The sequence below is a fragment of the Oratosquilla oratoria genome, chromosome 16 (genome assembly GCF_046742065.1).
Source record: "Oratosquilla oratoria isolate Oo_2021 chromosome 16, ASM4674206v1, whole genome shotgun sequence".
Classification (NCBI taxonomy): Eukaryota; Metazoa; Arthropoda; class Malacostraca; order Stomatopoda; family Squillidae; genus Oratosquilla; species Oratosquilla oratoria.
This window is the reverse complement of record NC_134792.1, coordinates 47,661,772-47,688,086: the sequence shown is the minus strand read 5'-3', so window position 1 is coordinate 47,688,086 and position 26,315 is coordinate 47,661,772. Positions and strand designations below refer to the sequence as shown.

Genomic DNA, 26,315 nt, shown 5'->3' with positions numbered 1-26,315 from the left:
TTAAACACTTCTTTTTACCGACACCTTATCATACATACATCCATACTGGCCATATACAGAATTATGAAAGAGAAGATTTGTTAAAGTGGGATACAAGAAAAACAAGAGAATATGAAAAGAAACATAAAAAAGGATAGCTATAGAAGAGATCTGAAAAAAGAATAGTTTCCCACACAGAGTGGTAGATGTCTGGAACAAATTGGATGAGGCAACAGTGTGTGCAAAAACTATACAAGAATTTAAGAACAAACTAGATGCTGAAAGATACAAAGATGGGTTACTACGAGCATAGCTCCCTTCCCATATAATACAACTAGGTAAATACATACACCAAAAGGCCTTTTTCCAAGTCAAGGCTACTTTACACCCAAACAAAATCCCATTTGTTCCTCCCATCTTAGCACCTCATAGATGAAGGGTCATCCCTGTCCTCTGCCACACTGCTCTTGTAATGGGGAATGCAGCAAGGCACAGCACTTCCATAGCAAGATCTTCATCCATTCAAGAAATTTACGGAGCAGTTGTTCTTTCCTAATCCATATACAACCATTCTCCATTCACTTCTATCTTTTGCACTCTCTTGCTCAAGACATTCTTCTTGGATCCAATGCCCCCTTGACCCCAATCATCCTCTTCTGTCTTCCCCTCAAGTTCTCTCCATCTACTTCTTTCTACACACTTTTTGCTAGTCTTTCTTCATTCATTTATTCCTTATACCCCAACCATCCCATCACCTTTTAATTGACTTTATTTTCCAACTCCCTTTCCACCCTTGCTGCCTCAACTCCACATGTCTCACTTTATCCTTCCTACCATGTTTGAATATTTCATCTCAAAAGATATTCAGGCTCTTCCTTTCTGCCTATTTAAAATTCCAAGTCACCACTCCATACAAAGCCACGGACACAGCCTTTCCTTCATAGTCTTCTCTATGTATTCATCCTGGATACTTATTCCTCTTAATACTTTTAACTCCCCCTTATCCATCATTTACATGCTTCCTTTAGTCTATAATTCACCTCCACTACTATTCCCTGCTACATGTGACTCCAAATACTTAAACTCTACACTTTCTCCAGCCTCTCACATCTTTTGACTCAGTTACAAGCGCAGCGTCATTTGCAAACAACAACAGGTTCACCTCCCACTTCCCTCCACTCTCACTCATCATCCCCTAACCATGCCATCTTGTCACAATAATTAAATATTCACAACAGTTTTCATAAGGGCTATCATCCATGAATATTGAGCGATATTTTAAAGTTAATCATACCCATTCAGTATCACATTTTAAACATACTGACACCATTAAGTTTTTAAACATGGAACATTCCAAACATGTCTGCATCTAGCCACATCCAACACGCCTAATACAAGACAAAAGTAAATGGTGATAATTTTATATGCAAAAAAATGCATAGTTCACACCTATATAATGATTTATTCAGCTTTTTATAACCACTATTCATAATAAAAAGGCCACTTTAAAATCAATGAATCATTGAGGCAGGGAATGAGAAAACAAATTATAATTGTACTCATAATACATACTTGTCCTTGGTAAAAGTCCAGAGGACAAAACTACTAGTACAGGACAGCAGCAACAGATGTAGATGTGTTCACCATCCACTGTGCATAGAGAGTGTCAGGTCTTTGCACATGAAAATATTGCCTCAACATTTGTGGAGAAGTAATCATGAAACATGGTCTGCTGTCACTGATACACTATACACTAAATTTTGAGAGCTAAAAAAAGAAAAACTGTAAATGAAAGCCAAGATGAAGAAACTGATCAAGCACATTCATGCATGAATATCATGCATGGTGTCACAAACTCACATAATAAAAAATATTTCCCTCTCCTGATTGTTGCATTCTATGCAAATATAATATACCCACAAGCTAAGCATTCAAGGTCATTAAGCTTCAGGGCTTTACTCTGCATTAAGTTTTGCAATAGGTACACACAGGACACTTATGTCCTAAGTCTTTGATATTGGAGCATGGCAATAGTTTGAGTACAGGGGTACAATTCTTTTTCTCAAAAAATGGCCAACACCACTTGTAGCATTCTGTTGCATGCTACAGGTCAAGTACACAGCCATCATATCAATTTAGGAGCTACTGACATAATTTCAGCTCATCTGGCATAAGTGAAAACCCCAAGTTAGGCAACTCCATGAATGTTGAGATGATCTGATTTGAGACCAGCACACAGCTGGATCTACTGTTTGACATGTGTACCATGATTTTGGCCTTTGGCCATTAAGATATTTGTTACATCTCAATATTACATTTGCTTTCATATAAACTGGAATGAATGACTGAAAAAAATAGTGGGGTATGGTGTTAAGACTGTAGTTCATTCTTTAGTAATTGAACAAGTAGTCACATTATATATGGTTTAATAGAGCTGTGTATGAAGGGATAAGGATGATACTGAAGACAGAGACCAGCTGTTTCCAGAAGGCTGAAAGTAGCATGGATCTTGGTGTGTTTGTATATTTTGGTATAATATACAGACTCAAATCCATGCTTTTCCCATAAAACTTCTGGTCCCTGTCTACATGTTAACTACTTGAATAAATTCTGAACCCTTCTTTATGGTGGTTTTATGTAATCATTGGTTTAATGCAAAACTAGAGTCTACCGGAACTCATCAATATTTTACCTAAGGTACTGGTGATGCAATTATAACACAGGTACAAAATGAAGTGTCAATGAATATCATTACCACAACTGGGCTGGGAATCAGCTGTATTTTGAATTACCAGCAGCTTGAATTGGTACACAGAGCACCACATCTTGTCTCTTTCAATGTTCCCCAAAGCTTACTAGTGTGAATCAAATGTAACTAACAATGGTAATCAATCTTACTTCACTATCAGCACACATGAGATACAATTATTTAACTTGCACACAATAATTGAGACAATACTATTGTCTTGCTTCCACTTACACATCTTTGAATCACTCATCAACAACTGTGCTTCAACCATGTCACTTTGTTCCTAGATTCTTTGGTACACATTCAGGCATGGTCACTATGCAAAATATCAAGGGTTCCACTGTCCAATCTTTTACATTTCAAATAACTACAACTATTTACATATAATTACACAAGGGAAGAAAGTGTTGGGGAGTGTTAACACTGAAACCAGAGCTTGTGCCACAAAATTTGCAAGTGAAACACTTGCCCTGCCTCTTAACTTTTTTTTGTTTTGTTTTTGTTTTTTTGGTTCTGTATTTCCATTTCTACTTCACCGTAAGTGCACCATGGTACACAAAACACTTTCAGATAGCATCTCATGTACCACAACTATCACACATCCCACAAGCATAAAAGCACATTGCTAGGCATAGCCCATTGGTGCAAGACCCAGAATCCTTGTTAGACTGGCTTCATCCCAGTCAGGAGATGTTGGTGAGGAAACTGGTGAATGTGTGTGCAATACTTCCACCTTCACTTCATTCTTCACTGTCCCCTCCTCACTGATTGTAGGGCCCAAAGGAAGGTGCTTGGGGCGTGGTGGGGGTGCTGGTGGTTTGAGACCTCGAAATGCTGCTCGTCCCAAACCCCCATCTAACTGTGCAAGAAAATTTTCGGCATTTAATCCAGAAACAGGAAGACCCGGCACAAGGCTACGCTGAATGACAACATACAGAGCCATGCTAGTCACACGAGCCTCTCCCAGTTCTCCACCCACACTGGATCTCCTCCACACACACATGACTTCCTGTCGAATCTTTGGTGCAACTGCATTATTCCACACTTGCTCTACACCCCTGCAATATAAAACATACTCATTTTTTTGTTGCTTGAATAATTTCTAAATATCATTAGCATCACAGCAATAGAAATACTACATACATACATATACCAAAGGCTCTTTCTGCCTAACAATGGAGGTAGCCAAAAAACAAAGGCATAAAATTCACTCCCACCCATTCCATCCCCACATACTCCTCTCCCACTTATGCCCTCCCTCCCTCTTACCTCGGCTCTTCCTGGATAATAGAGCATCCCTGTATCTTGTCCACTGCCCTGGGTTACAAGCAGTGTTGCAAGACAAAGTACACACACAGCAAGGCCACTTCATTTAATCGGCGACCCCCCCTCTCCGTCCCCCCATGCATAAAAGGAGAAGACGGGGAGAAATCCCTTCGGGCTGCGTCAAATTTTGCTCACACATACTACCTCAATCCCCATCCTCCCACCCATTCCACCTCATGCATCACATCATCATCCATATACAACCATTTTCCATTCACCCGTCTTCTGTCCTCTCCCGTACTTCCTCAACAGACATTCCTCTCTTCCCCAAAGCCCCCTTCACCCCATCCATCCACCTCATCCTAGGACGTCCCCTCATGTGCATTCCCTCCACATCTGCCTTCCATACCTCTTTTACTAGTCTTTCTTCACTCACTCTTTCCATGTGTCCATACCATCCTAATACTCTTTCATCAACCCTATCTCCCAACTCCCTTTCCACCCCTGTTCTACTCCTCACCTCCTCATTTCTCACTCTATCTAGCCTAGTAATCCCCATCATACTTCTCAGACACCTCATCTCAAACACATTCAAACTCCTTCTCTCTTCTTCTCTTATGTTCCATGTTTCTGCCCCATACAGTGCTGTTGGCACAATACCTTCTTCATATAGTCTACTCTTAGCATCCATTCCCAAATGTCTATTCCTCATTACACTCTTCAATCCACCAAGGCATTTACTTGCTTCTCTCAATCTACATTCTACCACCACCTTCACTCCACCTTTTCCTGCCACATTTGCACCCAAGTATCTAAAACTATCCATTTCCTCCAGTCACTCTACCTTAATGCTCACTTCCAGTCTACTGCCACTTTCACCCCTTGTACATCTCATCACCTTACTTTTACCCACATTTATCTTAAGCTTTCTTCTATCACATACTCTCCCAAACTCTGTCACCAACTTCCTCAATCCTCCGATCCTGCCACAAGCGCAGTGTCGTCCGCAAACAACAGCTGCCTCACCTCCCACTTTTCTCCATTTTCTTTAAACCTCTCCAATCCCTGACCCATTACCCTTGCATTTACCTCTCGCACTACCCCATCCATGTATAAGTTGAACAGCCAGGGCGACATAGTGCATCCTTGATGAAGTCCCACCTTTACCTCGAACCACTCACTCTCTCCATTTCTAATCCTGACACAAGCTCTACTTCTCTCATAAAAACTCTTGACAGCTCCTAGAAGCTTTCCTCCTATCCCATATATCTGCTAAACCTCCCACAGTGCCTTTCTGTCAACCCTATCATAAGCCTTTTCCAGATCCATAAAAGCCCAAAAAACATCCTTCCCCTTTCCTATAGCTTTCTCACATATTTGTCTTATCACAAAGATCTGATCTACACAACCTCTACCCATCCTAAATCCACACTGTTCCTCACCAATTACTCGCTCTGTTCCTCTCCTAATCCTCTCAATCAAGATCCTCCCATAAGCCTTCCCAACTACACTTAACAAGCTCATCCCTCTGAAACTACTACATTCACACTTGTCCCCTTTTCCCTTGTAAAGAGGAACTATACAGGCACTCCTCCAGTCCTCCGGCACTCTACCCTCTCTCCAGCAAACATTAAATAACCTCACCAGCCAGTCCACCATCACTGTACCTCCTTTTTTTAGACATTCTGCATGCCATCCATCCAGACCAGGTGCCTTACCTGCTTTCATCATCTTAATGACTGCCTTCACTTCATCCTTCCTTATTTCTCCTCCATTTTTCTCACTCATCACGGTCATTTTCTTAGCATTTCCCACTGCAACTATATTTCCCTCCCTATCCTCCTTCACATTTAGCATACATACATATACCAAGGCTTTTTCTCCATTACAAGGGAGGTAGCCAAAGAGGAAAAGGCATAAAATCATTCCCACCCATTCCATCCCTAAATACACTCCACACCCCTCCACCCTCCCTCTTATCTTAGCACCTCCTGGATGACGGGTCATCCCTGCACTTTGTCCACTACCCTAGGTCAGAAGCAGTGTCGCAAGACAAAGCACATCCACAGCAAGGCCGCTTCATTAACCCCTTCCATACGGTGCCGCACACGTAGGCGTCATGGACTTAGATCTCGGTGGCAGCAGCCAATGCCAGCCGTACGACGTGTCGTAATAATACTCGCACCATAAAATATAGTCACCGCTTATATCGATCGTTCTCTCTTCACCCGTGAATTTTGATAACCATAGAAAATGCGATTACAAAAGAATTAGAAAGAATGTCATTATGGAGGGGCGACTACAATAAATATAATCAAGACGCTGATATGGCAGCCTCGCGAATACACTCGCTCCCCATGACGCCTACGTGTGCGGCACCGTATGGAAGGGGTTAAATTGGTGATCCCCCCTCTCTGTGCCCCCATGCTGAAAAGGAGAAGACTGGTAGAAATCCCTTTGGGCTGCATCATATTTTTCTCACACATACTACCTCACCTCCCATCCCCCCTGCCCATTCCACCTCATGCATCACAACATCATCCATATACAACCATTCTCCATTCACCCGTCTTCTGTCCTCTCCCGTACTTCCTCAACAGACATTCCTCTCTTCCCCAAAGCCCCCTTCACCCCATCCATTCACCTCATCCTAGGATGTCCCCTCATGTTCACTCCCTCCACATCTGCCTTCCATACCTCTTTTACAAGTCTTTCTTCACTCATTCTTTCCATGTGTCCAAACCATCCTAATACTCTTTCATCAACCCTATCTCCCAACTCCCTTTCCACCCCCCATTCTTCTCCTCACCTCCTCATTTCTCACTCTATCTAGCCTAGTAATCCCCATCATACTTCTCAGACACCTCATCTCAAACACATTCAAACTCCTTCTCTCTTCCTCTCTTATGTTCCATGTTTCTGCCTCATACAGTGCTGTTGGCACAATCACTCCTTCATACAGTCTCCTCTTAGCATCCATTCCCAAATGTCTATTCCTCATTACACTCTTCAATCCACCAAGGCATTTACTCGCTTCTCTCAATCTACATTCTACCTCCACCTTCACTCCACCTTTTCCTGCCACATTTGCACCCAAGTATCTAAAACTATCCACTTCCTCCAGTTGCTCTCCCTTAATGCTCACTTCCAGTCTACTGCCACTTTCACCCCTTGTACATCTCATCACCTTACTTTTACCCACATTTATCTTTAGCTTTCTTCTATCACATACTCTCCCAAACTGTCACCAACTTCCTCAGTCCCTCCTCCGATCCTGCCACAAGCACAGTGTCATTTAGCAACTACCTAAAATATTCTGCCCATCTTCCCCTTACTGCCTTCTCTTCCATTATCATCTCTCCATCTGCACCTTTTACCTTTTCTTCTCTACTTGATTCGCCACCTCTTCCTCTCTTAATTTCTTTCCAAAACATCTTTTTATTACTTTCAAAATTTTCTGTCATACTCTTACCCCACTTCACATCTGCTCTCCTCTTTGCCTCCTTAACCTTCTGCTTTACTTCTCTTTTCTTTTCTTTGTACCTTTCATATGACTCCCTCATCCTATTTTGTAACCAATCTGTGAAAGCTCGCTTCTTCTCTTCTACAACCTTCTTTGTTTCCTCATCCCACCATTCACTACCCTTCCTTCTATTTCCTCCTGTTCTTCTTGTTCCACACACCATCCTTGCACACTTTGTGACTCCCTCCTTGAACCATCCCCATTCCTCCTCCACACCGAGCTCTACTCTATCCTTCACTCCCTCCCACTCCTCCTTCAGGTTCTTGTACTCCTTCTCCTTTTCCTTTTCATTTAAAGAGTTCACTCTAAGCACCTCCCTACCTTTTGTCCCTTTCCTCTTTCTCCATCTATCCTCCACTCTCAACTTACCTTCCACCAGAAAATGATCTGATATTCCCCCACCCTCTCCCCTTAGCACATGTACATCCTTAACTCTTCCTATCATAATCCTATTTACCACTGCATAATCCATCAACGCTCTATCTACCACCCTTCCCTCCACCACCCTCTCCCATGTGTACTTATGCTTGACTTTCTTCCGAAACACTGTATTTGCTGTTATCAACTCTTCTTTTTAGACACATTTCCACCATCAACTCTCCACTAAGATTCTTTCCTGGAACTCCACATTTCCCAACCACTCCATCAACTGGACCATTTCCTACCCTAGCATTAAGGTCTCCCAGTACTATTACATTGACATTTCTCCCTAAACCCTCTATGCACTCATTTAAATCTATCCAAAAGGCCTCCCTTTCTTCTACACTCTTCTCACTGCCAGGCCCATATGCACTTACAAAGACCCACATCTCCTTTCCCAGTTTCACCTTCATCCACATTATCCTTGAGGAAACCTTCCACTCCACTTCACGTTTACCTATCTCTTCACTTACTAGAATAGCCACCCCTTCCGTCCCTCGCCCTATCTTCACTCCTGATAACCTCCCACTTACACTCCCAAACTTACACTCACCCTTCCCTTTCAACTTAGTTTCAAAGCCAACACATCCATCTTTCTTCTCACAAACATAATACCTATCTCTTCCCTTTTACTCTCATCTGTACCACATCCACGCACATTAAAAGACCCAAACCTTAAGGCGCTGGTCGGAAAACTCCCAGACCCTCTTATGCCTTTACTTTTTTGTTTAGGAATGTCCCCTGTGGGGCTACAAGGAGAAGGATGCCTAGTCCCAATCCCCGTCCCTTTCTTCTCGCCTCTTACGATCCAAGTGGAAATACTTGGTGGCAGTATTCTTTTCCCCCACCACAGAAAATGAATACTCAGAGAAATGGTACAGGACAGCAGCATAACGGAGGGACAGTCATAGTATAAAAGTGTCATCATTTCTCTATGAACAGAGTTTTCCTCTATCATAGACAAAACGATGTGTGGCTCTGGTCGGTAGGGGTGCCCCATATAGACCCTAAAGTATCAACTGCATGCTACTTTGCCACAATAACAAGCAGCCAATACCCCCCCATTTAGCAACTCCATAAAATACTCTGCCCATCTTCCTCTTATTGCTGTCTCTTACATTATCATCTCTTCATCTGCACCTTTCACCTTTTCCTCTCTACTTGATTCACCTCCTCTTCCTCTCTTATTTCTTTCCAAAACATCTTTTTATTACTTTCAAAATTTTCTGTCATACTCTTACCCCATTTCACATAATACTTACTTTAAATAGTCTCTTGGATTGCTGGCATCACAGAGGGCTTCTAAGAAAAGATGTGGTCCATGTAATGCACTAGAAAATCCTAGGGTCATGAGTGTGGCAGTGAGTTGGGCCCAAGCACTGGCAGCCCAGAATAATGCTGAGTGTGTGTGTGAGCCAAGGGAAGGTAGGACCCCCAAATGCTGGGACATCATACACCTGGCCAAGCTTCTAGTCAATACACCTGCAAGAGGTTCCTGGTCATGGCGCAGTTGTACCCAGCGGACCCCACCCTCTAAGCCACCTCCTGGCCTTCTCCACGAGTCTAGTGTAGCCAAAATACAGCCTCGACCCTCCTTCAATATAGGCCATAATGCAGGCCAAAGGTCCCTTGGTATTCTTTCAAGCAGCACAAGACCACCACACTCCACTGCCTCCTGCACCTGCTCTACCAAGCTTTCTCTTCCACCACTCAAGTCAAGTCGGGTCACCACTGTTTCATTCCTCTTGTCCCCTGTCTTGGTTAGCAAGTGGACAAGACCATGTATAATGGTGCTCTTGCCACTCTGTTCAGGTCCATACAGCACCACACACTGTGATTGCTTCACCTAGTTTGAAATGAAAGTTAAATGAAATTCATTGTGATGGCAAAACTATACCAGATGATAATACATTACATAAAGTTATAAAAAAAAAAAAAAAATTAGAGACAAAAGTTTCCATGTATACCATAAGTATAGTCTAGTTTTTCACTGAATAATTACTTCAATCTATTTATATATCAAAAGGCTTTTCCCCATCACAAGGGAAGTAGCCAGCAAAAGCATGCACTCACGCCATCCATCCCACACCCATAGTTATTACTTACCAGCCTTAAATAGTTATTGATCAAGGAAGTTGGCAAAAAGAGTGTGTAGGCTACAGATTCCAAAGGCTCCAAGAAAATGCTGATGTTCTGGGCTCCATTATTAATTAGCAAATCATATGGTCCACTCAGCAATCCATACTCTCCCTGTTTAAAATGTGAATGAATTCTATATCAAAACTCACACAATTTTACAAAAAAATTTATCATACAAATGAATATGAAGCAAGGAAAAATGCAAATATGAGCAGATATAAATTAAAAGAAATAACAGTTAGAGGCAGATAAAACAGACATACCACTGTCCACTTATGTGGCCCAATAGAGAAGTGACTGATGGCTGCTTTGTCTAAGCCCAGGAATGGCTTTCCTTTTCTGTCATCAATATGATCACACCTTCGCCTATCAGCATCGTTCTTTCCACTTGATGAGCCTTGCCAAACCCTAGTGTACAAAATTTAAGATTAATTAGTAAAACAAGAACATACATAAATATACAAAGGGCTTTTTCCCCCTTACAAGGGAGGTAGCCAAAGTCAAAGGCATAAATCCACTCCCATCCATTCCATCCCCACCCACTCCACTTTCATTCACCACCCTCCCTCCTTCTTATATTGGCTCCTCCTGGATGATGGGTCATCCCTGTATTTCACCCACTGCTCTGGGCCAGAAGCAATGTAGCAAGACACAGCACATCCACAACAAGCCCGCTTCATTTAATTGGTGATCCCCCCTCTCCATCCCCTCATGCAGAAAGAGTTAAGACAGGTGTAGTACAGTGTAGTTGGCATAGGAGACTAGCATAGTATGCAATAGTGTAATGGCATGCTCTGACCAACAGCAATGCCCCCGGACAAAAGCCCTTTCATACATCCAATAAAGACTTCTTTCTCATCTGTGTGCTAGTCATGCAGCATCTTCGCCCATGCCGTTGGTTACTCTTTAGACTCTTTAGGCACATGTCGTGCCTCCCCTCTGTACACATAACCTACCAATTAATAAACCCACAAACCATACCTGTTTCACTGCTGCCCCAGCAAAATGCTTGCAAACATGGCACAGTGAGTAGGATGTTTGCAACTGCTTGCAATTGCAAACATCCTTGCAACATGCAACAGTGAAACACAAGCACAGTTCATTAATCAGTGGTAAACACGCAAACGAGTGACAGTAACATGACAATACACAATCCAGCGGTGCTTACGTGAACAAGGTGTTGAAGGAATCATGCAATAGTGCACACATTAGACCATGCAGTGCAGTGGAGTTCAGTGCAGTCCTACCATGTGATGTGCTTTAGTGGGCCTGTAGAGGAGCAAAGAGGCCTTTCATCCCATCCCCTTGGATACAGTGCCTCTTGGCAGAATGCACCCGATGCGACCACAACACACATAGGGAATAATGCTGATGTTACGTAATACCCAGCTAACTCACATAGGCCGCACCCCCCAGCCCGGTCCATGGCACAATGGAGTGATTCACCTTTATCGCTAGAGAGTGATGTCAAATTACCTGCCCCGCTCATGCTCACACCAAATGTGATGCTTGCGTGGGAGGGCGGCAGAGATACAAGACGAATAGAGGGAAGACCGTGTGAAAATAGATGCAATGGCGGAGACCCTGCAACAATTAGCCCTTGTCACCCACATGACAGTCCCCTACCCATCACCGTTGCAGGCTGACGCCCACTTCCAATTGCTCATGTTGTGGTGCCACAGCTGGGCCAACTATGCTGCTATGACTGGCATTAACCCCTTCACTCTGGGCCAAAATCTTGCGGGCAGCATTAGCTGCCAGACGTGCGATGTTGCGTCATAATACTCGCATTATAAAAAATAAAGTTACCGCTGTATATTGCTTGTTCTCTTTCACTCGTGAATTTTGATAACCATAGAAAATATGATGAAGCCAGTTTACAGAGTATGGGGGTCACGCAGGTACAACTACAATATATATAATCAAGACGCCGACATCAGCATCCTCGCATACCCACTTGCTCCTCATGATGCCTACGTCTCTCGGCATACAGGTGATTTTGTGGAACTCATTAGACATCCCCCATGATATCCAGCTCTTGGCTGATGAAGTGCTGGACCAGCTCCAATCCCACCTCTGAGATGCACGAGTCAGGGCGCTCCACTGCCATGACCTGTTCCAATGCAGGTAGGTGCAAGGGAAGCCTTTGACTACTTCTACAGCCACACCAAAGACAAGGCCAGGGAAGTAGACCTGGGTGCCATAGGCGCAGTCGCTTGCATAGAGGCCCTGATGAAAACGGTCATACTCATGGGCGTCAGGGATGAGGAGCTCGTGCAGTGCATCAGCTCCCTCCCTGCAACTGGATCACCAAGAGCAATGCCCCTGAACAAAAGCCAGGCATGCAATATCTTCCCTACACCATTAGTTACTCTATAGACTCTTTAGGCACATGTCATGCCTCCCCTCTGTATGCATAACCTAATGACTAATGAACCCACCAACCATACAACCTGTTTCACTGCTGCCCCAGCAACATGCTTACAAATAACGGGGAGATATCCCTTTGGACTGTGTCAAATTATCATTCAAACTTACTTCCTCACTCTCCCATCCCCCACTCCCATGCATTATAGCATCATCCATACACAACCATTCTCCATTCACCCCCTTCTTCTGTCTCCTCCCTTCCTTCCTCAACAGACACTCTCTTTCCCAATCATCCTTTTATCCCAGCCATCCATCTCATCCTTGGTCACCCCCTCATGTTCACTCCTTCCACTTTTGCCTTCCACATCTATTTTACTAATCTTTCATCACTCCTTCTTTCTATGTGTCCAAACCATTCCAATATTTTTCATCAACTCTATTTCCCAACTCCCTTTCCACCTTCATTCTCCTCCTCACTTCCTCGTTTCTCAATCTATCCAGCCTAGTAACCCCTATCATACTTCTCAGGTATTTCATATCAAACAGATTAAAATTCCTCATCTCTTATGTTCCATATTTCTGCCCTATATAGTGCTGTCGGCACAATCATTCCTTCATACAATTTCCTCTTAGCATCCATTCCCAAATGTCTATTTCTCATTACACCCAAGGCATTTACTTGCTTCTCTCAATCTACATTCTAGCTCCACCCCCACTCCTCCCTGCCACATTTGCAACCAAGTATCTAAAGCTAATTATTTAGTCTTCTCTCTCCCTTAATACTCTCTTTCAATTTGCTGCCACATTCTCCCCTTATACCTCTCACCACCTTACTTTTACATACATTTTCCCCCTTAAAGATAAAAAAAAAAAAGGGGGCCATCAATTTCACTCCCACCCATTCCATCTCCACATACTTCACTCCCATCCACCCAACTCCCTCCCTCTTGGCTCCTCTTGGATGATGGGTCATCCCTGTATCTCGCCACTGCCCTGGGCCAGAAGCAGTGTTGCAAGACAAAGCACATCAGCAGCAAGGTTGCTTCGTTGAATCATTGACCCCTCCTCTCTGTCCCCTCATGCAGAAATGGAGAAGAATAGGAGAAATCCCTTCAGACTGCGTAAATTTATTTCTCACACATACTACCTCACCCCCAATCCCTCACCCACTCCCTTTCAAGCATCACAGCATCATCCATACACAACCATTCTCTACTCACCCCTATCTTCTGTCTTCTCCCATCCTTCCTCAAGAGACTTTCCCCTCTTTCCTAATGCCCTTTTTACCCCCATCCATCCATTTCATCCTTGGTTGCCCCCTCGTCTCTCCTTCTACCTCTGCCTTCCTCACCTCTTTTACAAATCTTTCTTTACTCATTCTTTCCATATGTCCAAACCATCTCAATGCTCTTTTATCAACCCTATCTCCTAACTCTCTTTCCACCCCTGTTCTCCTCTTCACCATCTTGTTTCTTACTCTATCCAACCTAGTAACCCCTATCATACTTCTCAGGCACCTCATCTCAAACACATTCAAAATCCTCCTCTCTAATGTTCCATGTTTCTGTCCCATACAGTGCTGTCAGCATAATCACTCCTTCATACAATCTCTTCCTAGCATCAATTCCCAAATGTCTATTTCTCATTATACTTTTTAATCATGCAAGGCATTTACTTGGTTCTCTCAACCTACATTCTACCTCCACCTCCACCCCTTTTTCCATCACACTCGCACCCAAGTATCTAATGCTATCCACTTCCTCCAGTCTCTCTCCCTTAATATTCACTTCCAGTCTGCTGTCACTTTTTCCCACTGTACATCTCATCACCTTACTTTTACACACATTTATCTTCAGCTTCCTTCTTTTGCACACCTTCCCAAACTCTGTCACTAACTTCCTCAATCCATCTGATCCTGCTACAATTGTGGTGTTGTCAGAAAACAACAACTGGTTTATCTCCCATTTTTCTCAATTTCCTTTAACCATCTCCAATTCCTGACCCATTATTCTTCCTTTTATCTCTCGCACCATCCCATCCATCTATAAATTGAACAGACAAAGCAACATAACACATCCCTGGTGAAGTCCCATCTTTACCTCAAACCCCTTTCTGATTCTAACACAAGCTCTACTACTTTTGTAAAAAGTCTTGACTGCTCTTAACAACTTTCCCCCTATCCCATATATCTGCAATACCTCCCACATTGGCTTCCTGTCTACCCTGTCATAAGCCTTTTCCAAATCCATAAAGGCCCAAAAAACATCCTTACCTTTTCCTAAAACTTTCTCACATGTCAGTCTTACCACAAAAATCTGATCCACACAACCCTTACCAGTCCTAAACCCACACTGTTCCTCACCAATTGCTCCCTCGTTTCCTCTCCTAATCCTCTCAATCAAAACCCTCCCATAAGCCTTCCCAACTACACTGAACAAACTGATCTCTCTGAAACTACTACTCACACTTGTCCTGTCTACCTTGTAGAGTAGAACAAAGAAAATGACAGTGATGAATGAGGAAAATAGAAGAGAAATAAGGAAAGATGAGATGAAAGCAGTTATTAAAATGATGAGAGTAGTTAAGGCACCTGGGTTGGATGTGCGTCATGCAGTGTCTAAAAAAGGGAGGTAAAGTGATGGTGGACTGGGTGGTGAGGTTGTTTAATGTTTGTCTTAACCCCTTCCATACGGTGCCGCCTACGTAGGCGTCATGAGGAGCAAGTGGATTTGCGACGCTGCCATATCAGCGTCTTGATTATATTTATTGTAGTCGCCCCTGTGTTTTTACATTCTCCCAAATGTGCCCTGAATCCCATTCTCTGTGGTTTTCAAAATTCGCGGGTGAAAGAGAGAACGATCGATATAAGCGGTGACTATATTTTATGATGCGAGTATTATTACGACACGTCGTACGGCTGGCATTGGCTGCTGCCCGCGAGATTTAAGTCCCGTAGTGAAGTGGTTAAAGAGGGTAGAGTGCTGGAGGACTGGAGGAAAGCCTGCATAGTTCCACATCCCCAACATAAGTACAGTAAATGCTCACTTATCTTTGTAATTGCATCACATGAATAAAGACAATAAAAACAATATGCAAGTCTATGCAACCCTCCTCCAAGCTTGAGAATGATGTAGTGTACCTTCCTATGGTGGTTTAGAGTCATTTGGCCAGAAGAAGTGCCCCTGCATGTATATACATAGGGCACTACACAAGAAACTAATAAGGAAGATAGAGTCAATAGGAGGCATCTGAGAAAAATTAATGGAATGGATGAAAGACTTCTTGACTGGGAGGAAAATTAAAGTAGTAATTAGAGATTAATTCTCAAATTGGATAGAAATGATAAGTGGTGTCCCGCAGGGATCAGTGCTGGCCCCAATCATGTTTGCCATACATATAAATGACATGGATGAAGGAGTAGAGCATTACATGAATTTCTTTGCATACGACGCAAAAATACTAAAGAAAGTAAGAACGGAGGAGGACTGCAACTCATTACAAGACTTGGACAAGATCTGGAAATGGACTCTAAAGTGGGAAGTGAAATTCAATATCAAGAAATGTAGTATAATGGAATTTGAAAAAAAAAGTAAAAACAGCATTTATCTCTCGCACTACCCCATCCATGTATAAGTTGAACAGCCAGGGCGACATAACGCATCCTTGACGATGTCCCACCTTTACCTCGAACCACTCACTCTCTCCATTTCTAATCCTGACACAAGCTCTACTACTCTCATAAAAACTCTTGACAGCTCCTAGAAGCTTTCCTCCTATCCCAAATATCTGCATAACCTCCCACAGTGCCTTTCTGTCTACCCTATCGTAAGCCTTTTCCAGATCCATAAAAGCCCAAAAAACATCCTTCCCCTTTCCTATAGCTTTCTCACATAGAGAAAAAGGCATAAAATCATTCCCGCCCATTCCATCCCTAAATACACTCCACTCCACTCCACCCTCCCTCTTATCTTAGCACCTCCTGGATGACAGGTCATCCCTGCACCTTGTCCACTGCTGGGAGCAACAACAAAACTGGCACCAACTCTTTCCAAAATGACATATGAACAAAGACTGTCCAAATTAGAATTACCAACTCTGGAACAAAGAAGGGAAAGAGGGGACCTACTAACTATCTATAGAATTATGAAAGGAATGGAAATCTTAGGTAAGAATGATTTATTGAAATGGGACAATGGAAAAACAAGAGGACATGAAAAGAAACTCAAAAAGGATAATTACAGAAGAGATCTGAAAAAGAAAAAAAAAGAGCTTCCCACAAAGAGTGATAGATACTTGGAACAAATTAGACAAAGAAACAGTGTGTGCAAACACTATTCAAGATTTCAAGAAAAAAACTTGATGCTGAGAGATACAAAGATGGGTCACCAAGAGCATAGCTCCCTTCCCGTATATTACAACCAGGTAAATATACCATAAGCCCCCTTTCTCCCTTATAAGGTGGTTAGCCCAGCCAAGGTTCCACCCACCCTTCCCTCATCCCACACCCATCTAACATTCATTTGTTGTTCATTTTATCTTAACCCATTGCTTGGGTCAGAAACAATGCAGCAAGACACAGCATATCCACAGCAAGATTTGACAGCTCAAGTTGGTTTATCCCCATTGGTTCATTACATGGCAACCCTCTCCACTCATTCACTAACATTTGGGTCTCTACTGCTGCTCCTGAGACAAGCATGAATTCCACTGGCATGTTTTCGTTTAGGTCTAAAACTAAAACAGTAAAATATACCAATCCAGAAATGGCTTGGCAAAAAACAAAAATTTTCTAGATGTAACCACTACAGAAAGAGACAATGTTATATTTGATTGTCATACTCTCACTTTTTCCAGAGAGTACCACAAAATTTGGTTACTGAGTGTTTATGGATTGAACTGATAGCCATAACTGGTTACCCGATTGCCATGGGTGTCCTGCATGAGAAACTGGGGCAAAAGATAGATTGATTGACTCCACCAATATCCACCAAAGCACTCCACACTACCTGATATTCTCAGATATTAGAATGTGAATGAATTATATAGAAATTTTATGCACTGAACAGCTCCTTTCTGTTTGTTATAAACCTCTTCAGTGAAAGGTCTCCAAGAATTTTCAACAAAATATTCAGTTATTACATACCTGGATAGGAGATCCCAGTGATGCAGTACCATTGAAGTCAATGTTTCTTCTAGGCCTGACCAGAGAGTTGCAGGAGTCACCCTTACTGAGCCTATTGCCCATCGTGATTCATCATTTTGAAGACTTCTAAAATTGTTCTCATTTTCACTGAACAATTTTGATGTCTCAAATTTGGTGCCTTCCAACCAAACACAACAGGTACAGTCATTACGTTCTGAAAAGTAAAACAACTCTAATTATCTTTGTATATTTGAAGCAGACCGAATACAGATTACGACTTTTTACTATCTCAGTAAAACTACTGCCTCTATAATGTCACTCTTTTCATCATATATGAAAAGGCCTTTTCTTCCTTATAAAAAGGAGGGCTAAGTCAATGCATACACTCACCCTACATCCATCTAAAACCTAATTGTTGTTCCTCCCATCTCAGCACCACAAGGAAGAAGGTTCATCACTGTACCCAGTTACAATGCTTATGTCACAGGCAATGCACCAAGAAACATTGCTTCCACAGCAGGACCTGACAGCTGGAACTCATTTACCCCCATTGCTTCATTACATACATACAGAGATGGGACACCACAAGTGTAGCTCTCCTTCCCATAGGATATAATTAAATAAATATACCAACAGCCTTTTCCTCCTTACAAAGGAGGTAGCCAAAGTCAAAGGCATAAAACCACTCCCACCCATTTCATCACCAAATACTCCACTCTCATTCAACACTACTCCCTCCCTCTTTACTTGGCTCCTCCTGGATAACAGGTCATCCTTGCATCTTGCCCTGGATTAGAAGCAATGTGGCAAGACACATCTCCTCAAGCAGAAAGAGAAGATGGGGAGAAATTCCTTTGGACTGAATCAAAATATCATTCACACATACTCCAACACTACCATCCATCACCCACTCACTCCCATGCATCACATCATCATCCATATATAACCATTCTCTACTCACTCCTATCTTTCGTCTTCTCCCTTCTTTCCTCAATAGATCACTCTTTCTGATGCCCCTTTTATCCCATCCACCCATCTCATCCTTGATCACCCCCTTGTGTTCACTCCTTCCACCTCTGCTTTTCACACCTGTTTTACTAGTTTTTCTTCACTCATTCTGTGTCCAAACCATCCCAATACTCTTTCATCAACCCTATCTCCTAACTCCCTTTCCACTCCTGTTCTCCTCCTCACCTCCTCATTTTTCACTCTAGCCAGCCTAGTAACCCCTACCATCTTCTCAGGTATTTCATCTCAAACACATTTAAATTCTTCCTCTCTTATATTCCATGTTTCTGTTCCATACAATGCTGTCAGCACAATCACTCCTTCATACAATCCCTTCTTAGCATCCATTCCCAAATGTCCATTTCTCATTACACTATTTAATCCTCCATGGAATTTACTTGCTTCTCTCAATCTACATTTTACCTCCACTTCTCCCTTTACTGACACATTTGCACCCAAATATCTATAGCTATCCATTTCCTCCAGTCTCTCTCCCTTAATACTCACTTCCAATTTGCTGCCATCCCTTCCCCCTTGAACATCTCATCACCCTACTTTTACCTACATTTATCTTCAACTTTCTTCTTTCATACACTCTCCCAAACTCTGTCACCAACTTTCTCAAACCCTCCTCTGATCCTGCTACAGGTGCAGTGTCGTCCGCAAACAACAGCTGGCTCACCTCCCACTTTTCTCCATTTTCTTTAAACCTCTCCAATCCTGACCCACCACCCTTGTATTTACCTCTTGCACCACCCCATCCATGTATAAATTGAACAGCCAGGGCGACATAACACATCCCTGACAAAGTCCCACCTTTACCTCGAACCACTCACTCTCTCCTTTTCTAATCCTGACACATGCTCTACTACTCTCATAAAAACTCTTGACAACTCCTAGAAGCTTTCCTCCTATTCTGTATATCCGCAAAACCTCCCACAGTGCCTTCCTGTCTACCCTGTCATAAGCCTTTTCCAGATCCATAAAAGCCCAAAAAACATCCTTACCTTTTCCTATAGCTTTCTCACATATCTGTATTCCCACAAAAATCTGATCTACACAACCTTACTTTTACCCACACTTGTCTTCAACTTCCTTCTTTCACACACCTCAAACTCTGTCACTAACTTCCTCAATCTCTCCTCTGATCCTGCTACAAGCGAAGTGTCGTCAGCAAACAACAACTGGCTTACCTCCCACTTTTCTCCTTTTTCCTTAACCAACTCCAACCCCCTACCCACTATCCTTGGATTCACCTCTTGTACCACCCCATCCATGTACAGATTGAACAGCCAGGGTGACATAACACATCCCTGACGAAGTCCTACCTTTACCTCAAAGCATTCACTTTCTCCATTTCTAATCCTAACACAGGCTCTACTACTCTCATAAAAACTCTTGACTGCTCTTAACAGATTTCCTCCTTCCCCAATTATCTGCATAAAAACCATTCCCACCCATTCCATCCCTAATACACTCCACTCCCCTCCCTCTTATCTTGGGGCCTCCTGGATGACGGGTTATCCCTGTATCTTGTCCACTGCCCTGGGTCAGAGGCAGTGTCACAAGACGCAGCACATCCACAGCAAGGCCGCTTTATTAAATCGGCGACCCCCCCTCTCCGTCCCCTCAAGCAGAAAAGAAGACGGGGAGAAATCCCTTTGGGCTGCGTCAAAAATTTTCTCGCACATACTACCTCACCCCCCATCCCCCCACCCATTTCACCTCATGCATCACATCATCATCCATATACAACCCTTCTCCATTCACCCGTGTTTTGTCCTCCCCCTCCCTTGTAAGGGTGAAAAAGCCTTTAGTATATGTATGTACTTTAAGCAACTCCCTACCTTCTGTCCTTTTCCTGCTTCATTATACAATCAATAAAAGCTTCATCTTCAAATGGAGTTTCCTTTGCCAAATGTCCAGAACTCTTCCAATCCTCTTTTGGGCAACATTATATATCCTATCAAAACTCTCTTAACTATTCTCCCATTAACTACCCTGGCACAAGTATGCTTATGCTCATTTTCTTAACCACTTTCTTATAATGACGCCTACGTATGCGTCATGAGGCATGAGTGGGTACAAGATGATGCCAGTATCAGCGTCTTGATTGTACACATACATACATATATCTATTTTGTAGTTGTACATGAGTTACCCATTCTGTGAACTGGTTTGATAATGTTTTCTGTGTTTATTATTACTACGCTGTCTGGGGTATTGCATGTGAGAGCAGGTAAGGCACCTGGGTTGGATGGATGCCATGCAGAATGTCTAAAGAAAGGAGGTACAGTTATGGTGGACTGGCTGGTGAGGTTATTTAATGTTTGTTTAAGAGAGGGTAGAGTGCAGGAGGACTGGAGGAGTGCCTGTATAGTTCCGCTTTACAAAGGAAAGGGGGACAAGTGTGAGTGTAGTAGTTACAGAGGGATCAGCTTGTTGAGTGTAGTTGGGAAGGCTTATAGGAGGGTCTTGATTGAGAGGATTAGGAGAGGAACAGAGGGAGTAATTGGTGAGGAGCAGTGTGGTTTTAGGACAGGTAGGGGATGTGTACATCAGATTTTTGTGGTAAGACAGATATGTGAGAAAGCTATAGAAGGTAAGGATGTTTTTTGGGCTTTTATGGATCTGGAAAAGGCTTATGACAGGGTAGACAGGAAGGCACTGTGGGAGGTACTGCAGATATATGGGATAGGAGGAAAGCTGTTAAGAGCAGTCAAGAGTTTTTATGAAAGTAGTAGAGAAGTGCCTGTATAGTTCCTCTTTACAAGGGAAAAGGGGACAAGTGTGAATGTAGTAGTTTCAGAGGGATTAGCCTGTTAAGTGTAGTAGGGAAGGCTTATGGAAGGATCTTAATTGAGAGGATTAGGAGAGGAACAGGAGTAATTAGTGAGGAACAGTGTGGATTTAGGACAGGTAGAGGTTGTGTAGATCAGATCTTTGTGGTAAGACAGATATGTGAGAAAGCTATAGGAAAGGGGAAGGATGTTTTTTGGGCTTTTATGGATCTGGAAAAGGCTTATGATAGGGTAGACAGAAAGGCACTGTGGGAGGTTATGCAGATTTATGGGATAGGAGGAAAGCTTTTGGGAGCTGTCAAGAGTTTTTATGAGAGTAGTAGAGCATGTGTCAGGATTAGAAATGGAGAGAGTGAGTGGTTTGAAGTAAAGGTGGGACTTCGTCAAGGATGCGTTATGTCGCCCTGGCTGTTCAACTTATACATGGATGGGGTGGTGCGAGAGGTGAATGCTAGGGTAGTGGGTCAGGGATTGGAGATGGTTAAAGAAAATGGAGAAAAGTGGGAGGTGAGCCAGCTGTTGTTTGGGGACGACACTGCGCTTGTGGCAGGGTCAGAGGAGGGATTGAGGAAGCTGGTGGCAGAGTTTGGGAGAGTATGTGATAGAAGAAAGCTAAAGATAAATGTGGGTAAAAGTAAGGTGATGAGATGTACAAGGGGTGAAAGTGGCAGTAGACTGGAAGTGAACATTAAGGGAGAGCGACTGGAGGAAGTGGATAGTTTTAGATACTTGGGTGCAAGTGTAGCAGGAAAAGGTGGAGTGAAGGTGGAGGTAGAATGTAGATTGAGAGAAGCGAGTAAATGCCTTGGTGGTTTAAAGAGTGTAATGAGGAATAGACATTTGGGAATGGATGCGAAGAGGAGACTGTATGAAGGAGTGATTGTGCCAACACCACTGTATGGGGCAGAAACGTGGAACATAAGAGAAGAAGAGAGAAGGAGTTTGAATGTGTTTGAGATGAGGTGTCTGAGAAGTATGGTGGGGGTTACTAGGCTGGATAGAGTGAGAAATGAGGAGGTGAGGAGGAGAACAGGGGTGAAAAAGGATTTGGGAGATAGGGTTGATGAAAGAATATTAGGATGGTTTGGACACATGGAAAGAATGAGTGAAGAAAGAGTAGTAAAAGAGGTATGGAAGGCAGATGTGGAGGGGGTGAACATGAGGGGACGTCCTAGGATAAGGTGGATGGATGGGGTGAAGGGGGCTTTGGGGAAGAGGGGAATGTCTGTTGAGGAAGGAAGGGAGAGGACGGAAGACAGAGGTGAGTGGAGAATGGTTGTATATGGATGATGTTGTGACTGCATGAGGAGGAATGGGCAGGGGGGTGGGGGGTGAGGTAGTATGTGTGAGTAAATTTTGACGCAGCCCGAAGTGATTTCTCCCCGTCCTCGCCTTATATGCAAAGGGGGACGGAGAGGGGGGGTCGCCGATTAAATGAAGCGGCCTTGCTGTGGATGTACTGTGTCTTGCGACACTGCTTCTGACCCAGGGCGGTGGGCAGGGTGCAGGGATGACCCGTCATCCAGGAGGTGCTCAGATGAGAGGGAGGGTGGGAGGGGTGTGGAGTGTATTTAGGGATGAAATGGGTGGGAGTGTTTTTATGCCTTTCCCTTTTTGGCTACCTCCCTTGGAAGGGGGAAAAAGCCTTGGTATATGTATGTATGTAGTAGAGCTTGTGTTGGGATTAGAAATGGAGAGAGTGAATGGTTTGAGGTGAAGGTGGGACTTCGTCAAGGATGTGTTATGTCGCCCTGGCTGTTCAATCTTTACATGGATGGGTTGGTGCGAGAGGAGTATGCAAGGGTAGTGGGTCAGGGGTTGGAGATGATTAAAGAAAATGGAGAAAAGTGGGAGGTGAGCCAGCTGTTGTTTGCTGACGACACTGCGCTTGTAGCAGGATCAGAGGAGGGATTGAGGAAGTTAGTGACAGAGTTTGAGAAGGTGTGTGAAAGAAGGAAGCTGAAGATAAATGTGGGTAAAAGTAAGGTCATGAGATGTACAAGGGGAGAGAGTGACAGTAGGCTGGAAGTGACCATTAAGGGTGAGAGACTGGAGGAAGTGAATAGTTTTAAATACTTGGGTGGGAATGTGACAGGAAAGGGAGGAGTGGGGGTGGAGGTAGAATGTAGATTGAGAGAAGCGAGTAAATGCCTTGGTGGATTAAAAAGTGTAATGAGAAATAGACATCTGGGAATGGATGCTAAGAGGAGGTTATATGAAGGAGTGATTGTGCCAACAGCAATGTACGGGGCAGAAACATGGAACATGAGAGAGGAAGAGAGAAGGAGTTTGAATGTATTTGAGATGAAATGTCTGAGAAGTATGAAGGAGGTTTCTTCAAGGTTAATGTGGATGAAGGTGAAACTGGGAAGGGAGATGTGAGTTTTTGTAGGTGCATATGGGCCTGGTAGTGAGAAGAGTGTAGAGGAAAGGGAGGCTTTTTGAATGGATTTAAATGAGTGCATAGAGAGATTAGGGAGAAATGTCAATGTGGTGGTATTGCCAGACCTTAAAGCTAGGGTAGGAAATGAACCAATAAATGGAGTGGTTGGGAAATGTGGAGTTCAAGTAAAAAATGGTAGTGGAGAGTTGAAGGTGGATATGTGTCTAAGAGTTGATGATAGCAAATACAATGTTTAGGAAGAATGTCAAGCATAAGTACACATGGGAGAGGGTGGTGGATGGAAGGGTGGTAGATGGCACATTAATGGACTATATAGTGGTAACCAGTACAGTAGGAGTTAAGGATGTACATATTCTAAAGGGAGAAAGTGGGGGAATATCAGATCATTTTTTGGTGGAGGGTAAGTTAAGAGTGGAGGATAGATGGAAAAAGAGGAAAAGGACAAAAGGTAAGGAGGTACTTGGGGTGAACTGCTTAAATGAGAAAGAAAAGGAGGAGTACAAGAAGAAGATGAGAGAGGAGTGGGAGGGAGTGAAGGATAGAGTAGAATTAGGAGTGGAGGAGGAATGGGGATGGTTCAAGGAGGGAGTTACAAGGTGTACAAAGATGATGTGTGGAACAAGGAGGACGGAAGGAAATAGAAGGAAAGGTAGTGAGTGGTGGGATGAGGAAGCAAAGAAGGTTGTAGAAGAGAAGAAGTGAGTTTTCTATGATCAGTTACAAAATAGGACAAGGAAATCATATGTGAGGTACAAAGAAAAGAGAAGTAAAGCATAAGATAAAGGAGAGTAGATGTGAAATGGGTAAGAGTATTACAGAAAAATTTGGAGAGAGAAAAAAAAAAAAAAAAAAAAAAAAAAAAAAAAAAAAAGAGGAATAGGAGGTTAATCATATAGAGAAGAAAAGGTAAAAAGTGTAGATGGAAAGATGATAATGGAAGTGAAGGCAGTAAGGGGAAGATGGGCAGAGTATTTTAGGGAGTTGCTAAATGTGAAGGACGATAGGGAGGTTTAGGTTTAGGACACGTAGGTGTTGTGTAGATCAGATTTTTGTGGTAAGACAGATACGTGAGAAACCTTTAGGAAAAGGTAAAGATGTTTTTTGGAATTTTATGGATCTGGAAAAGGCTTACGACAGGGTAGACAGGAAGGCACTGTGAGAGGTATTGCAGATATATGGGAAAGGAGGAAAGCTTTTAAGGGAAGTCAAGAGTTTTTACAAGAGTAGTAGAGGTTGTGTTAGAATCAGAAATGGAGAGAGTGAGTGGTTTGAAGTAAAGGTGGGACTTCATCAGGGATGTGTTATGTCTCCCTGGCTGTTTAATTTGTACATGGATGGGGTGGTGTGAGAGGTAAATGCAAGGGTAATGGGTCAGGGATTGGAGATGGTTAAATAAAATGGATAAAAGTGGGAGATAAGCCAGTCGCTGTCTGCTAACGACACTGCGCTTGAAGCAGGATCAGAGGAGGGTTTGAGGAAGGCAGTGACAGAGTTTGGGAAGGTGTGTGAAAGAAGGAAGTTGAAGATAAATGTAGGTAAATGGAAGGTGATGAGATGTACAAGGGGAGACTGAATGCAAGTATCAAGGGAGAGAGACTGGATGAAATGGATAGTTTTAGATACTTGAGTGCAATGTGGTAGGAAAAGGTGGAGTGGAGGTAGAATGTAGATTGAGAGAAGCAAGTAAATGCCTTGGGGGATTAAAGTATAATGAGAAATACACATTTGGGAATGGATGCTAAGAGGAGACTGTATGAAGGAGTGATTGTACCAACAGCATTGTACGAGGCCGAAACATGGAACATAAGAGAGGAAGAGAGGAGTTTGAATGTGTTTGAGATGAGGTGCCTGATAGGGTTACTAGGCTGGATAGTGAGAAATGAGGAGGTGAGGAGGAAAATGGGGGTGGAAAGGGAGTTGGGAGATAGGGGTGATGAAAGGGTATTGAGATGGTTTGGGTGAAGAAAGTCTAGTAAAAGAGGTGTGGAAGGCAGAGGTGGAAGGAGTGAACATTAGGGGTCGACCCAGGATGAGATGGATGGATGGGGTAAAAGGGGCATTGGGAAAGAGGGGAATGTCTGTTGAGGAAGGACAGGAGAAGGCAGAAGATAGGGGTGAATGGAGAATGGTTGTGTATTGATGATGCTGTGATGCATGAGGGTGAGTGGGGGGGGGTGAGAGAGTATGTATGAGAAATAAATTGATACAACTCTAAGGGATTTCTCCCCATCTTCTCCTTTTCTGCACAAGGGGACAGAGAGGGGGAGATCACCTATTCAATGAAGCAGCCTTGCTGTGGATGTGCTGTGTCATGACACTGCTTCTGACCCAGGGCAGTGAGATGAAGGGATGACCTGTCATCTAGGAGGTGCCAAGATAAGGGGGAGGGAAGTGGGTGGATGGGAGTGGAGCATGTTGGGAATGGAATGGGTGGGAGTAGATTTTATGCCTTCGTTTTTTGGCTACCTCCCTTGTAAGGTGGAAAAGGCCTTTGGTATATGTATGCATTATTA

At 43.2% G+C, this 26,315-nt stretch overlaps 1 protein-coding gene across 5 annotated transcripts in view; it reads right to left on the bottom strand.

The window, feature by feature from the left end:
- Positions 1-1,421: 1,421 nt before the first annotated feature.
- LOC143033971 (uncharacterized) overlaps positions 1,422-26,315 on the bottom strand; it is a 123,011-nt gene continuing 98,117 nt past the window's right edge. For 4 of the 5 annotated variants that reach the window (XM_076199724.1, XM_076199727.1, XM_076199725.1 and 1 more), the window contains 5 exons: positions 17,590-17,803; positions 10,340-10,484; positions 10,044-10,187; positions 9,200-9,783; positions 1,422-3,786 (listed from right to left, as the gene is read on the bottom strand). In XM_076199724.1, coding sequence (XP_076055839.1) covers positions 3,354-3,786; positions 9,200-9,783; positions 10,044-10,187; positions 10,340-10,484; positions 17,590-17,803 — 1,520 coding nt within the window. In that variant the 3' untranslated portion in view covers positions 1,422-3,353. Of the gene's footprint in view, positions 3,787-9,199; positions 9,784-10,043; positions 10,188-10,339; positions 10,485-11,244; positions 11,346-17,589; positions 17,804-26,315 lie in introns of those variants that run through there. The other variant, XR_012967211.1, reaches the window with a different exon arrangement.